The following is a 17,954-nucleotide window of genomic DNA, read 5'->3' as shown; positions in this document are numbered from 1 at the left end:
GGTCATTTATTCCAAATCATATCAGTCTGAAAAACTAAACAAAGTTGAAAACTGCAGAGATTTGTTAAGCATGTAATCTCCGTGGAATGGTCTATTCTGAACAAACACCTATTTTGAAAATAAATTTTACATCCAACAGATCGATATCGGTGTCAACATTTAATTTTAGTACTATTTCTATCTTCAGATACACGTATTATGTTTTATAAATGACAAAATCATCGAAATGTAACCTCCGTGGAATGTAATCTCCGTTGACGTTTTGGTAAAGAGTGCTTTCTATCACGTCCGCACTTCTATCGAGTATGGCATGCCAAATAAACATATTAGATAATTTTTACGGATGGCGAATATATAACTTACAGATCAATAACATACATTGTAATTATTGACATAAGAAGACACCATGTGACAATTTTTATTAATCAATTGTTTAAGTGTTACACAGTTGCTTTTTTCTCAGACCTAGAAAAAAACCGAACCGGATGTTTTTATAGAGAATAATACATGACAAAATCCGTAACTCATGCCGTATCATCCCGAGATACCAATATCAGCCGGAGGGATGATACGGCATGTGATACGGATTTTGCCATGTATACGCTTTATCACAGATTTAAACAGGAGAGTATATAGGAACTGCTTACTGATCTAAAGCACCTGGGTTACCTTCAGATTTATTTATTTTTGCCATGTTTTAAAAATTGTATCATATATAGGAACTGCTTATTGGGTTACCTTACAATTTAGGTCCTGTTGTAGAAATATTTTGCTTATTGTATTTTTTGTATGTTTGTGTTTTGTATGGAAGTTCATTCAGTTCTTTTTATCCTCCTTTAGTAATGTTGTACTATATGAAACACATTCTGAATAAAACCTGTTAATAAAAAAATAGCAACAATAAACCAACAATTTAATAACAAGTATACTGTAATAAACAAGAGACTACTTTGAGACTGGTGAGTAAAATGTGCACTTTTGAAATATAAAAATCTAGTTTAACAAACATCGGACTTCATGTAAATTTCGTCGGAATCACTACTGTCATAAATGAGAAATCCGAATAGGGGTGCGATAAAGGGGTGTGATAATGGGTGCGCATCAAAGTTGAGCAATACGGATTAAACAGCAGGCTATTTATCAAATATTCAAAACTTCTGTATTTACTACTAAATATAAATTATGATAAATATCAATATTAATGCAAGTAAATAATTTTAACCTGTTTTCAATATTCAAGATATGTAACGTTTATTATTAATATAAATTTGATACCGAATTTAATACGATTTAACAATTATGCAACTAGCCATTAAAATTGCTCTGCCTAATGAGTTTTATATCATGTTGCACAGGGAAACAAGCTTTTAAATACTTTCTTTCATTGACGTCGGCTGAGAGGGCATGGTATATATTGTCCGTTACATTTATTAACACCTTGTACAAATATTTTTTCGAAAATTAAAACAGTTAAATAGATCAACAAAACTATCCGTCACAATATAATATATATGACGGTCTGGATTAGGGGAGGGGGGTCTACATTTCTGTATTCTGTAATTCTTTAGGCCATTTTTCTCTATTCAGTAAGAAATATGATTATTCTGTAAAATTCTTGTGTTCAGATCCTGCATATGAAAATTTCCTGTTGTATCATAATATTGACATGATAAATCTTCTTGTCTGTATCAACGACATACGTATGACGACCCCCTTTTTTTTAATATGTCACTGTACTGCACAAATGATACCATCTACCAATTTTGATTAATATCTGAATATCTGATTAAAACCAAACGGGGGAGAAAATGACCATTTTAATTTCTTCGTGATAATTTGGATATCTGGGATAATAAACAGAAGTTAAGATGACATGAGGTATATTTGATCATATTTGGTTTGTCATATGAGGTACTAGCACTGTGAAGCTGAACATTCAGTTTTATAACAGAGACAGTACCGGTAGTTAACCGACATTAAGAGAAATCTGAAATCCGATGGAGTAAAAATTCGATCACTAGAACTAGATTTTATCCTTGATTGCCCAACTGTCCAACAAAATATTAAAACATTGCCTATTAATCAATTGTTTTGGAGAATATTAAAATATATTGAACATTTATTGGTACTAAAAATACCCCCAAAAAATCTATGACAATGTCATCCGTCCTCAAGCATCAGTCTACCAGCCCTTACCAATAAATTGTTGTTTTTTTTTTAATTATAATGAGTTATGGATCTTACAATTATGAAACTGAAGATGTAGGAATTATGTCGACGAAAGAACCGTTTTGATTCTGCAATTCCATTCAATTCCCTTTAATTATCTATTGATAAATTTTGAAATTATAAAGAAACTAATTAAGGTTTCAACTCCATCGGGCAAAGTTAATCTTCGACTGATTTGGCTATTTTTTTTTATGTCCTTTTGGTCATATAGCTCATCAACTCTTTCTGTTCTTTTACATCCTTGGCTTTCAAATATTCGGCGCTGGGCGTAAATGATGAAGATAAATCCAAAATAGCGCTTCGGAACGAAATGATACGTTAACTCGTGCAAGATCTTGATTTTGGAGAAAAATACCGATGCTTATGAATGTATATAATTTGCATCGCTAATTTCAATAAACCAGTTCCGATTAGGACCAGTTCAATATTTCATTCCAAATGATCTACTTGTCTATTGTCAATTATCAATAATAAATTTGATATGCAGAAAACGCAAAGTTTCATTATTCAGTAAATTATTTATTTCTGAAATCAGTATTTTTTTTACCTTATTCTTAATGTTTATACAATTATTTTTTTCACACCCCATTATTTTCTATTCTTTATTTGATTGCCTATTTTTCTTCATTTTTTATTTTTTAGGGGGGGGGGGGCGGCATTATTTTCTATTCTATAAACCATCTCATATATCTTGGGTTATTTCAAATAAATAAATAGTTTTGTTTATTTTTATTGGAGTTGAGGTTTTTTTAAATTCTTTTTTAACGACAACGCATGCAACATCTTATTTATTGTTTCAAAATTCTTCTCTCGGTCATAATTCTGCATGAAATATTTGCCACTGTACGTTCAGAAAACAACAATCAATCAATCATTTCTCCTCTAAAATTGCAGTATTATAATAACTTTAAACATTATCAAAAAAAGTGATTCATTTAATCCTTTGATCTGATATAAACACGTATCGTCACTCTCCTATATTAACATTTCAAATTTCCGATACCAAGGAAAAAAGTATTATTGAATATCAAAGGAAGTAACCTATCAAAGATTCAAGGGTTGTGTTTCGTCTACAAAAGAAAATTCTTAGTTATTCAAACTATTCAAAGCAAGGGTAAATGCATTATACGCCATTCTTGTGCATTTTGAAAATATTTATAAATATGACCACATCAATGATAATTCATGGTAAATGGTAACACAGATTGGCAAACTAGATGATGATGATGATGGAGAGGTGGAGGAGGAGGAGGAGGAGGGGCATTCAGCGGCGATTTATATGCATATTCGGGTCGAAAGCATGTTAATACGATATTAATATTTATTCCGTTTTGTACAAGACCAACACGCTGAGTGGATTTTTTTGGCGTACTAGTTCACAAGGAAACAGTCCACAGGAAGATGTATCACATTAATTCGTGTTAATTTCAACTCAAAAGAAAAACGCACATTAAAGTTTTTGAGAATTAATAAAGATAACAAAACACCGTAAAAATAATGATTTCAAAGTTTTTAACATTTTTGGTTTTGAAAATCACGCTATCAGATAACGACGTCAAAGGAAATAAAATGACGTTAAATGTATTTTTTTGACATTTTTTCATCTAAACTGTCTCGATCATTAAAAATTAACGGTAGCATATTACATGCTGAAATTTATATGTTGGATAGAATATACTATGAGGATGTTCCATGTTCTTTATTTACAGGTTTTGCTGCAATTTATATTTTATCATTTTTTACTCTGACGTTGGGCGCTTTACCGGAGAACCAGTGTGTTACGTTAACCATAAATATGATAATATTCATTTTTAATAAGTAAAATATGAATTCAATCACATTAATCTTTATCATACATAAAAGATACATTACATATATTTTACAAAATTAAATATAATACTAATTAAAAAACTATTAACTATTTTATTAATATCGAAATTCAATTTACACGTCACGACTGGTCTCTTTATTCAAATGAAGAAGACAAGAAGGCAGCCTTAATTATATTCACATGTTTATTCCTAAGTTTTATTGGACCTGTAAGAACACAGGAGGAAGGATGCAGGTATGATCTTGCAATAGGGTATTGCCCTTGCACAAATGAAACAAAGTTAACTCAGGAGGTACAATTTGTGATAATAGAAGGGAGCGATGGGTGCGATTGCACATTTCAACTTTGCCACACGTGTTCCAAACCAACAATCACGAACATTTACGACAGAGAATGCACTTGGAAGTCTGTAAACACTACATGTGGTAAGTTTTTTTATAACTACGTTGTATGTGAAAATGTATTTATAAATCGTAAGAAGATTTCAACGACTGTCTTAAAATAAATGGTATAGTGTCGAGTTCATTTGAAAAAAATAGATCGCCCCTTTTTAAGGTCGACCCTTTAAAAGTCCATATAAATCCTACAGATTTTGTATACATTCTTTAAGTTGAAATTTCTTTAAATAATTTTCATATATATATATTAATGAAATAAAAAAAAAAGTTTGATGACAAAAATGCAGGTTAACCATGTTAATAAAGGATAAACTACATTGTACCAAAATGTGGTTACATAGTATAAAAGCAGACAAACAACAAAATAATGTAAACTGTAGTATTATATTTAAGTATGAGATTCATTATTAACAATTTTAATCTATACCATGTGATGAAAATTTACATTTAATGTTCAATTATTGTGAGAAAAAAATATACTTTTATGTTTTTTTTACAGTATGGAACAAAGAACAGTCAACTTCTATCTCAACAACATCTAGTACAGGTATGTAATAATGTTTTCAATTTTGTACACATATATATATGATCAATAATTAAATAGAAAAGATCAAAGATATTTGAATATCATGACTATTTAACAGATATTACAACAACAGTTAGTTAGGGTCAATCTGTACTATCAGTTAAAAATATTTATTTTTTTTCAGTTAAAGACCAAAAGCAGACAACCCACAGACAAAGAACCAAAACCACTAAAATAATAAAAACACAAACTACAGGTATGAAAATATGTCTTAATATTTTTTAAATATCTTCTATTCCTTTTCAATGAAAAAATATATAGCATTAGAATAGTAATCAAAAAGAGGAATCTTAGGTGTCATATTATTAACTCCATGTAGATAAATTTATACTATTAGTAAAGGTATAATTTATCTTTTTAGTTAAAGATATACAGACTAAAGACAATAGGAATTCAGCCAAAACCAGTAAAACAACAACAACAGGTATGAAACTAGATTATGCCAATATATCTTATATTCCTTTTTCATTGAAAGAAACATTCAACATTAGAATAGTTATAAAAAAAAAATAATGTTATAGATCTAACTTGCTATAGATAAAGACAGAGCTATAGCCAAACATTATTTGTTGTCCTTTAATATTTCAATCTGAACAGAATCTTATATATGTCATTATCATTATTCTTTCTAAGTTTGTTAAAATATTGTATATTATTAGGCAGTTAAGCTGCCTTATGCGAGCACACTAGATTTGTGTTCTACCCAATAAATTATGAAATACGTGCCATTGTTATTATCTAGCTGGATATAATGTTATTTATAACTAATTGGATAGTTTTTTCATACTTTTAATTCTGGATTACAAAAATATGACCAGAAAAAACCTTAAATGATCGTCGAACCACCCAAAAGTTTTGAAGTTGCACATAGGAAGTAGAGCACATTAGGAATCCTTATGTAGTTTATTATCCCCTGTGCTTTTGGCTAAGATGTCAAAGAACAATTGTATGAAATATTTAATCGCCGAAAATCTTTAAAGACAAGTAGTTTAGATTTCCCAAATGGCAAAAGTCGTAGGAATATTGTTTGTCGTCAATACGTGTTACAACTACGTCAGTAGTCTATTAATAAGTTCCACTGTTCATGCTGTTGGCGGCAATTTCAAATTATACGAAATTTTCGTATCTTTTCAATTTGGAGGCAGGGGTTCAAATTAGCGGTGGTCCGAGGTCCGCGACCTTCCACTTTTGCAATCGGACTCTCGACTTGGTTACTAGCTACGCCCGACGGACCTTTCACTTGAAAGAAAATTAAAAATAACTTTGAAAGAAAATTAAAAATAACTTTGCAAACCTTTTTACCAAAGTCTCTAAATAAACGATCTCAAAACGTATTTTCATCTTTATTATTCATGACAGCGATGTTCATTTTGTTCAACCGCTAGCTTTATACAGATAATCGCCTACAAGTAATGTGTAAATTCGAGTAAAATCGTATCTGACTGACAAAAACAACATTGAAAAACAATGGATGCCGTGTAGACAATTACAATATCGGGTCCGATTCCGGAAGCGGATAAGGGTAATTCCAGGTTTTGGAGATCAACTACAAAAAAAAATTTCAGGCAGGTGACAAAATACATCTATGCATGGTAAATAAATATAAACACTAGAAATGGAAACCAAAAGATATATGTAAAAGAAAGAAAAAGCAAAAAATATTTGATACAGAAACTCAAAATTACTTTTTGACAAATTTTAATGTCAAAATCCAATACAATGTGACAGCTGGGAACAGTATATCTAACAATATATATGTTCCTGGTGACAGTATAAATCTTCTTTATCAGTGATAAATGTTGATAATGCATGTAAGATGCTTTTAAAGTGTAAACATATTACTGCAATTTTTTTCTCAATTTTGAAGGGCCAGTTAACATAGCTGGAAGTTTCTTACTTTGTTTTCGCAAATAGTGCAACTAGATTATATGATACCTGAATGTAAGCAAATCATATGATATATAGGTGGAATCCTTTGGGTCACTCTACCCCCTCCTGTTTGATAACTTTGAAACGGATGAGATCCCAAAATTCTTAATTGCAAAATTCTTAATTGCAACGTGGATATGAAGTTATTGTAACATGCTTTGTATTATGAAAATATTTTTTCAATATATCTTAGAAACATGCACACTTTTGTTAGCAGTGGCACGTTACAGTGTGATAATAGACCAGTAAGTTTCAATTGGGAAGGATTTTGTGTGTAATATGTAGGTATATATCTTTCTCTTAAAGACATAATTTGTACATTGGAGCATACAAAAAAATAATGATCCCATGAACCATACATATTCATGTATGTGACAATATAACAAATGAAATGAAATATAGGGGGAGTCCTTGGGGGTCACCCCACCCCTCCTGTTTGAGAACTTGGAAACGGTCGAGATCCACCCCTTAACCATATATATTCATGTATGGGACAATATAACAAATCATATGAAATATAGGTTGAGTGCCTGGGGCCTTTCTACCCCTTCCTGTTTGAGAATTTGAAAACGGTCGAGATCCCCACCCTAAACCATATATATTCATGTATGGGACAATATAACAAATCAAATGAAATATAGGGGCAGCTCCTATGGTCACTGTAAACCATCCTGTTTGAGAACTTGGAAACGGTCGAGATCCTCACCCCGAAACCATATATACTCATGTATGGGACTATATAACAAATCAAATGAAATATAGGGGAGTCCCTGCAGTCACCCCACCCCTCCTGTTTGAGAACTTGGAAACAGTCGAGATCCCGACCTCTAAATTAAACCATATATATTCATGTATGGGACAGCAGAACTTATCAAATGAAATATAGGGAGAGTCCTAAGGTTCACCCTACCCCCTCCTGTTTGATAACTTGGAAACAGATGAGATCCCCACCCCTAAACCATATATACTCATGTATTTGGCAATGTAACAAATCAAATGAAATATAGGGGAAGTCACTGGGGTCACCCCACCCCCTCCTGTTTGAAAACTTGATAACGGTCGAGATCCCCACCCCTAAACCATATATATTCATGTATGGGACAACATAAAAAATCAAATGAAATATAGGGTTAGTCCCTAAGGTCACCCCATCCCCTCTTGTGTGTGTTTTAAGAACTTGTAAAAGTTTGAGATACCAACTCCTAAACCATATTCATTCCTGTTCGTCATTTCAAACAGATTTGAATGACATACAAGGTCAATCTCATAGGCATCACATATGCATATCACTTTACTAGACCTAATCAATGTGTACTAGACTTTGCCCAATGTCAGGCGACCATGGGAATGAATAATTATGGAAGCTTTGTTTGGGAGACTTCGTAACAGCATTCTGAAACAATTATTTCTTGTTTATTATAAAATTTTATTGATGCAAAAAATGAGTAGGTTTAAAGAATTTACCTTAATTATATTTTGAATAATCTCTGGTTCTATAAAAAATTTCATTTTAATATGGCTCATTTTAAAGAAAACATATCTTTCAAGACCAAGAGTGTTTGACCAACTTTATTATAATCACCTGTCATTTTATTCCAAACTTAGACATCATGGACTTGGGGTGAAGGCGGGGGTCATTTACATTTACTATGGGCAGGTCAGTCAGACCTCACCTTTGATCTCCGTAGTAGTAAACATTTGTCTGATTTGTGTCTCATAACTTTTGCACTGTAGAACACAAACTCAGTTTTCTTTCCAGGGAAGCAAGTCCATGCATACTATTACAAGCTCGTACTAAGTCAACTTGAACTACTAACAGTCAACTAATACCAACGTTAACTATCAACTAGAACAACTGCAATCATTTCGAACTTGTACCACTGCAGACACATGACCATTAAAAATATACTTGATATATGCGTTGCTTTTGAAAACCTTGATAAAATATGAATTATTTGCCTTAATAATTAATTCTTTAAATGAACATAAATGCACAATATATGAATGTTTAATGTTTGTTCTTTTAAATCTTAAAAAAAATGAAGCAACATAGCCACAGTTTTCATAATTATGTTTGCCTTGGTTTTTGGTTAACTGCCTACAGCGCTTACAGTGCTTTGATTTTACAGTTAAGGACATAACATGGAGAAAGTTAACAACAAAAAGTAAAACTACAGGTATGAAATTGTTACCTTTTTTCTATGTCTTAAATTTTCTGTCTATTTATTATCCTCAATGCTGTTCAACTCTGTACTTTATTTAGCCTTTCAACTATTCTTAGTCCAGAATTACTGTTGACAATGATTTTTACTCTTATCAATGGAAAAAAAGAAAGAAAAATCCAACATCAAAGTAGTTAATTTAAAAAAAACACTGTAAATTTATTGATCTTTTATAACTCATACTTCCTAAAAAGACAGTTACCATGGTAAAAAAATTATATATAAAAATAGAAACATAATTTTTAGTTACAGATCAAGATATAACAGTGGAAGGCATTACACAAGAGATGACACCAACCATAGGTATGAAAATAAAGCTCTATTAAATATATTTTAATTCATTTATAGATATAAGAAGATGTGGTATGAGTGCCAATGAGACAACTCTCCATCCAAGTCAAAATTTATAAAAGTAAACCATTATAGGTCACAGTATGGTCTTCAACACAGAGCCTTGACTCACACTGAACAGTAAGCTATAAGGGGCCCCAAAAATTACTAGTGTAAAACCCTTCAAATGGGAAAACCAACAGTCTAATCTATATAAAAAAACGAGAAACTCTTACGAAACACATCAACAAATGACAACTACTGAACATCAGATTCCTGACTTAGAACAGGTGCAAACAAATGCAGCGGGTTTAAAGGTTTTAATGGTACCAAACCTTCACCCTTTTTTCTGAAACAATAGTGTAACATCACAACATAGAAAGACACACTATAAAATATCAACTGAAATAGCTTAACTCAATCAAAGGACATATTAACACCATTGAATATACATACATTTATGTCTTTAAAGTAAACTGTGTCTAAAAACAAAAATTATAAATGTGGTTGTTAGGAACAGTGGAAAGAATTTATAATTCTATTTTTGGAAAGATTGGAATTTGTTCCAATTCTTTCCTAAGGTACAGACATCCCAAAAAGAAAGTAGACAGGTTAGCTACTAAATCAGTACCAACACTGCCATATAGTGTCCTATTGTTATCATATCTGTGTACATAAAAGTGATTTTTTTTTAATTTTATTTTTTCATGTCATATAAATGTGTTGTTTTAAATTTCTTTTTCAGCTTTGATTGTTATAAAATGTAAATCAAATTATATAGTTTTTCTTTTTTTATTTATGTAGCACCCAACAAGACCTTCTATACAGGAACATCAGGATTTACAGGTACAATATACATGATTAGTACAACAGCTTTTGAATATGATATGGAAAAGAATCATAAGATTATATATATAAGTATAATTATTTTTGCTGTTACAATATTGATAATCATAATGTTAATAAGTTATAAAATATATATAATAAAAAAACAGAAATATAAAAAAATGAAAAGGAATGAAGTGTTTTTTGGAATGAATAATATATATAAAACAACAACTGTCAAATTATAAGGTATTTTTAAATTTATGTTTTATAGGATTATGGATTTGGGCTGGTGTGTTTACACTGTTTACATCTTTGGCATTTTTAAAATTATACCTACATCTAAGAAAACAACAACCACAATATCTACCCTTGAACAGAAGTGATAATACAGAAACCACCTATGCACCATCTTATTTAAACACAACTCCATCCAGGCCAGTTATTCCACAACAAATTTTAACACCACCATCAACATCAACTCCATTAAAACCTTCATCTAGATCATCACCATCATTCCACTCAATTGTATCATACCGAGAACCTTCACCAGGCAGCACTACCTCATCAATACCATTAGTACCTATTATGTTTTTCCGAGACCCTTCACCAGAACCTTCAGCACCACCCTTGGAAGATCTAGAATCATTATCGTCAGAATCAACACCTACCTCACCGATTGCAGCCAGAACACGTAACATGATTAAAAGAAAAGCAATGTTGTCTGATAGCAGTCTCTGAAAATAACATGATTTACACTAATCTTTGTTTACATACTCCTTATACTACACTATTCTGTATTGTTTCATTTTAAATTTAAAATTTTTATATCAATTTATAATATTAATCTTAAAGTATTAAACTATCATACAGAAAACCATAAACAGACTTGGTAAAATAATTTTTGTAGTTTTAAAAAGTTTAAAATTTTATTTTATTTAAGTTTAAGAAATGTAAGGGGTATGTATATTTATGAATAATGTTTTAAAAGAAAACAAGACTTATGGTTTTTGTATTAAACTGTTGTTTTTACATATAAGAATTATTTTCCAATATTTTTTTATTAGCACTGTTTGTGAAAGTTCTGACAAAATACAGTTTATAAAGTTTTATTCATAGTGCTATAACATAGAAATCCAAACATAAATTTATATATCATTTGCCCAACCAAATTTTTTTTCCTTTTTTTATTTAAGTTTGTTGAACTTTATTATATAAGAATTAATTTTCAATTTTTATATTAACACTATTATGAAAGTACTGACAAAACACCTTTTATAAAGTAATTAAAACATTTTATTCATAGTGCTATAATATAAAATCCAAATGTAAAATTACATATAATTTGCCATGACCATTGCTTTCGTTCTTTTGTTTTAGTTAATATGAACTGTAAATAAGAAATTGTTATATCTATGATCATATTGTTATAATTTTTTTTCTTCATAAAAATGGTGTATTTTATTTGAAATATTGTAAAACTTAAAATACTTCACTTTTGTAGTAACATCAATGAATTGGCCATCTTAAAGGGTTTAACAGAATAAAATCATGTTTTATTACCATTTCTACATAGTTTTACTAAAACAAAATTACTTTGTTTTTTAATGTAATTTACAAAACCATGGATAAATTTTCAGATTTTTATAACAATAGGTAACACATACTAGTACCATACAGAAATCCAAACATAGACTTTAAATAATTTTAGTAGTTTTAGAATTAGAATTAGTTTTTTTATTAGTTTAGTTATAATTGAGTTTTTTAAGAAAGGGTAACACATACTAGTACCATACAGAAATACAAACATAGACTTTAAATAATTTTAGTAGTTTTAGAATTAGAAATAGTTTTTTATTAGTTTAGATATAATTGATGTTTTTTAAGAAATGTTATGTTTATAGTTGTTGTAAAACAAAGATTTTGTCAGGTCATTTTTTATTACTGAATTTGTGATATTGTTAAAGTTAAATAACCAGTTTGAATTTAATGGAATAAAGTGTTTTTGTTATTTTTTATATTGATCTATTTCATTCAATTGTTTTTGTTTCCTTAATGGTAAACTATCAGATTGTAAAAGTAAATTTAGATATTAATGTAAAATAACCTCATTATAGAATAGCAAACATAAACTTAACCATTTCAGTTATGAGAAGGACTTTTTATTTTTCTAAATAGTTTTAGTGTTTTTAGAGTAGTTTGTTATAGATACTATAATTATGTTTTGATGTAATGTAAGGTTATATCTTATCATATTTTATAATTGTTTGAAATATTATTATTCATGTTTATACCAGCATACATATCTTTAAAAAAATGTTGTCAATTTCAAATGATACCAATGTTAAACTACCTCATTCTAAAATATTTTATTATATTAAGGACAAACTGTCTCTCTACAGAAATATAAACTTATCATTTTTTCTTCTTAATACTGTTACAGGTGTTTTAGATGTAGTTCAGTTTTAAGATAACATGTTTGTATTGTTTTCCATAAACTTAAACATTATGTAAATAGTTAAAACAGAGAATAAGTATTTGTGCCAATGAGTTGTCTTCCTAGTCATTGTTATTCTTTATGTATTTGGTGCTTTTTACATATATATATATATATATATATACTTTCATATAATTTGAAAACAACAACATGTAAACATTAAATATATTTTAATGTTAAGTTTATCAACAAGTATAACATAACTTAAATTATGGTACATGTTTTAATATTTCTGTTGTTGTTTTTTATAAGAAAATACTCATTTTTATTCAGTTGTTTTTTATGAAAGATAAACATGTGCAAGACATTTAACAAATACTCTTTTTTATATATTTTTTAGAACAAGGTATTATGAATATTACAATTTTGTAATTATTGTCTTTATAAGCAGAGACAGAGAGAGAGTGAGAGAAAAAAAAAAAGGAGTTGAACTATTTGTTTATTTTTTTCTAACACTAAATGATATTTTGTTAAACATTTAAGAACCATTCCTTTTTTTTTTATACCAAGACCAAAAAATGTATATTTTTTTCAAGTTTGATATGTTTTTTTATATGTTGGATGTATATTTTGATTTTTGTTATGATTAAAAAATTTTTATTACACTTGTTATTTCAATGTCCAATTGAAAAACCCTATAAAGTTACATATGACCTCCTTACATCGTTGATCCGTAAACACATCACTCATGATGTGATATGACCTTATAACCCACATGTTTTGAGATTTAATAAAAATAACAATTATATGTGTTATTTTATTGATCAATTGAAAAACCACATGAGATTGAATTTGACCTCTTGACATTGTTCATCCTGAACACCCCCTACATGTGACATGACTGACCATTAACCTCAAATGTTTTTAATTTGTAAAAGAATAAATATTCTACCCTAAAAGGTTTTATCAGTATTACATATTAAAATGTATTCTAAATTATAGGATCTTAGAGATCTATTTATTTACATGACCGACACAAAAACTTGACCCTATCCTTAAATTATTAGACCATAAACATTTATTTTATTCCTATACAACAACAACAAAAAAAGACTATATAAAGGGCAATATATGTGTTACAATTTGTCAATTATGGTCAAAGGATGTAGTGTGACAACTTTCTAAAATGTAAGTAAAATAACTATATAAATGGAAACATATGAGTTACAATTTGTCAATCAGTGTTAAAGGATATAGTATGGTAGCTTTCAAAAATACAAGTAAAGGAGATTTAAAGGGTTTCATTTTGTCAATCATGATCAAAGGATGTCAGCTTTCTAAACTGTAAGTATATTTTATATATAAATAATACATATATTTAACAAATAAAGAAAAAGGCAAAACAAGATTTCATAGATATATTAGAAGCAAACTTTATTTTATTAAAAACTTTTTTTTTTTTTTCAGTAAATGATAAAACAACTCTTATAAAAAAAATATATATAATGAAGGGTAAACCTCCAAGGTTGAGTGATATCATCAACAACTTTACAACTTTGGATGAGTTACAACAATGGTTATTAGAAAATCATTTAATGGCTCATCCCATAGTGCAACAAAGGATAAGATATTTTCAGTCATTGGGATTGTCAGATGTTTTAAATGGTTTTACAGATGCTGATAGTTTAATAAGTTCATTTTGAGTAACACACAAGTTTTAGATAGACTTTCAGTTTTATTGACATGTCCAAAGTGTAATATGAGATTTCAATTATCATCTCAATTAAAGGAACATTTGGAATTCCATGAAATCACAGGGGTTATTGACACAATTGTTAATCTAGATGAACTAACTATGGGTCTCAATTTACCCCAAACAGACACCATTGGGAATGAATACATAGATATTCCTAATGTGATTGATATAGATACACCTTCCACAAGTCACTCGAGTTCACAATACATAGCTCACTGTAACAAAACTGATAATCACAACAGAGAAAACATCAATCGAAACAAACTAACCATAAGTCTCTCGTTACCTGAAGAGGAATCCATTTACACATCAAATGAATCAACAGATATTTCAAACGTTATCAACATAGATACAACATCAAGAAGTTTCTCAAACCCACAATGCATCACTGACAACACCTACATAGAAAACAATATTCAAGATTCACAAACGTCTCATGAAAACGGTATCAGACGAGATATCGTCTTGACCATGGATAACCTAGAGCAAAAAGGTGGTGGTAAGGAGACTGAAGAATTATCTTATCTATTTCGGATGTCAGGACAGAAAACGTTCTCTAAAAATTTGGCGAAAGAGACGACTTTCAAAGTTAAATTCGGAGATACATGGAAGGATGAAAAATTACGAGATCTTCAAAAGGAACTTCGTGGTATGTTTGATGACGTTTTGAACAGAGCAAGAGGAGACGACAATGACCTTGGAAGAGTTATCATTACTCATCCACAACTAAACAACTCGATTGTCGTACCATTAGATAAGTGGTCCAACATCAACTCGCAGAGGGTCATGGAAGCAGTGGAAAACGTTCTAAGTTCAGACGAAAATTTACCCTTAGATACAGCAATGCATGTAACGATAGGAAACATAGCCGTACCAACTGGTAGCGGCACTTTGCCAATCACTCGACTCCAGGGGTCAAACAATTCCATTGCTCTAAAAAGGTCTATGTTACAGGTATCCAATGACGACCATATGTGTCTGTCAATAGCCATAGGTAGATGTTTTTTAAAGCTCTGTAAAATTGTACCCCTCAATAAATGGCAAGAGGTAACCAGACTCGATGATGAAAATATGAACACATTTCAAAAGGTCATGAAACATCGTATGACCACAAATAGTTATCGTAAACACGTAAACGATTCTTCTGCGAATAAAAAATCTTATGGTAAAACGATGGCATTAACCATGTGTAAAGAAGTCAATTTACCTACAGATGAACCTCTAAGTATAAGAGATATAGATAAGTTTGAAGACTTATTGGACGTCAATATTATGGTGTTGTCCGCAAAATTAGGCAACAAGTTTTGTCGTGTAGGTAATGACGTAAAACGTGAAAACATTTACCTGTACCTTACAGACGATTCGAAGGGAGGAAAAGGTCATTTCGATGGGATAGGTAGCATAAACGGGTTTTTCGGATATGGGTATTTTTGCACTAGCTGTTTGAAACCTTATAAGAACAAAGGAAAACATTCATGTATTGCAACATGTGACGTTTGTGGTAGCCATACATGTATGGACGGTATCGATCGAATGATGTGCTCTCAATGCCATCGAACATGTCGTAGTAAAGCGTGTTACGACAGACACAAAACACAAAAAAAAAACAACTGTTTAAACGGTAAATCGATGTGCGAAAGATTTTATCAATGCGAAGCATGTAAAAAGATAATAAGCAGAGATAAAAGGACACCACAACAACATAGATGTGGCGAATGGAAGTGTAAAAACTGTTACGAATATCAACAAGGTGAACATCTATGTTATCAGCGTAAACCTGTTCATAATTCACCTAAAAAAGAACCTAGAAAATATTTTTTCTATGACTTTGAAACTACTCAGAATGAAAGAATGTCTTGCAAGGAGGGAAACTTACTCGATGTCCCTTGTGGTCAGGAATGTACCACCACAAAGAAGTGTAATAAATGTAAAATCTGTACAAACTGTAGGCATGGTGTATGCGAATCTAAAAAACAATGTTCAAAGGGTTATGCACCTAGTCAGTCATGTAACAAGATATGTACAACCGAAAGAAGATGTGATCGATGCAAAGTTTGTATAAATTGTTGTCAGTCATGGTGCGGACTATAAGAACATAAAGTTAACTTTGCTGTTTTACAGTCTACGTGCATCAAATGTGAGAATGTAGGATTGACCCCCGATTCTAAATGTTCGATCTGTGGAAGTCGATGCGATAAGTGTAGAATCGCTAAGAAGTACGACAATATCCAACCGTGTGAAGACAGTTGCGGTTACAGACAGAGGGTGTTCCAGGGTAATGACGTATCTAAGGAATTCTGTTCCCACATCATGACTCCTTATTACAAAAACACAGTACTTATAGCACACAACGCCAAAGGCTTCGATAACTATCCCATACTAAATGCTCTCATCGAACAACATAGCGTAAAACCGGATAAAATTATTTTCGATGGTTCTAAGATAGTCTACATGCACGTGTCAAAGAATTTAGACCTGACGTTTCTCGATTCCATTAATTTTATAGGAATGAAATTTTCAAAAATACCTCAGTGTTTCGATTTAGAGGAACTCAGAAAAGGTTACTTTCCACATCTATTTAACACGAAAGAAAATCAGCAATACATAGGTCCCTATCCCTCCGAACGTTATTACGGAGTCGAATATATGGGAGACGAAGAAATGAAGACGTTTCTGAAATGGTACAAAACGAAGGAAAACGCGATCTTTGACTTTCAGTCCGAAATGTACAACTATTGTGTATCAGATGTAGACATTTAACGACGAGGGTGTATGAAATTTCGTAAAATCATGATGCAGGTGACGTCTGTCAGCGGAACAAACGAAAAGGGTGAAATAACGCATAAGGAAGGAATAGATCCCTATGATTACGTTACCATCGCCTCTGCGTGTCAGGCTATCTATAGACAATTGTTTCTGGAGGAGGATTACGAAACATACGTTACGAATCTGACAAATAACGAAACTCTCAAGTGTCCGACGAAATTCGTAAACGATGTAATTCGAGTACAATTACCAGACGGCCAATGGACATCGAAGGAAACGGTAGATACTTCAACCACGTACAGAATAGGGAGAACTGTATTTGTCAAAAGTCCAATTGCGGTAGTCCCTTCAGAGGGTTACGTCTCCAGAGATAATTTCAGCAAGGTATCGATTCAATGGTTGGAATGGTTGATGGAACGTAGCAGACGGACAGGGAAAAATAAACTTCAAATACAACACACATTAAATGGTCGCGGGGAACACAAAGTACCTGGCACGAATTATAGATTGGATGGTTATGTCGAATCACCTAAAAAGACGGCTTACGAATTTCTAGGTGAGTTAGTAATACGATAGTACTAAAATTTAAAAAAAAAAAAAAAAAAAGGTGGGGGGCGGCGGCAATATTGTTTATAAACATATTAT

At 30.9% G+C, this 17,954-nt stretch overlaps 1 protein-coding gene across 1 annotated transcript; it reads left to right on the top strand.

Moving 5' to 3' along the window:
• The first annotated feature begins 4,966 nt into the window (after positions 1-4,966).
• On the top strand, positions 4,967-11,130 carry LOC127732390 (uncharacterized). Its single transcript, XM_052241421.1, has 7 exons — positions 4,967-5,005; positions 5,169-5,240; positions 5,406-5,468; positions 9,103-9,150; positions 9,442-9,498; positions 10,330-10,371; positions 10,625-11,130. Exons 5-7 carry the CDS (start codon positions 9,483-9,485, stop codon positions 11,089-11,091), a joined length of 525 nt encoding a protein of 174 aa, XP_052097381.1. The 5' UTR covers positions 4,967-5,005; positions 5,169-5,240; positions 5,406-5,468; positions 9,103-9,150; positions 9,442-9,482; the 3' UTR covers positions 11,092-11,130.
• Positions 11,131-17,954: the final 6,824 nt, after the last annotated feature.

Source organism: Mytilus californianus, unplaced genomic scaffold, assembly GCF_021869535.1.
Source record: "Mytilus californianus isolate M0D057914Y unplaced genomic scaffold, xbMytCali1.0.p SCAF_24, whole genome shotgun sequence".
Classification (NCBI taxonomy): Eukaryota; Metazoa; Mollusca; class Bivalvia; order Mytilida; family Mytilidae; genus Mytilus; species Mytilus californianus.
This window is presented reverse-complemented; position numbering and strand designations above follow the sequence as displayed.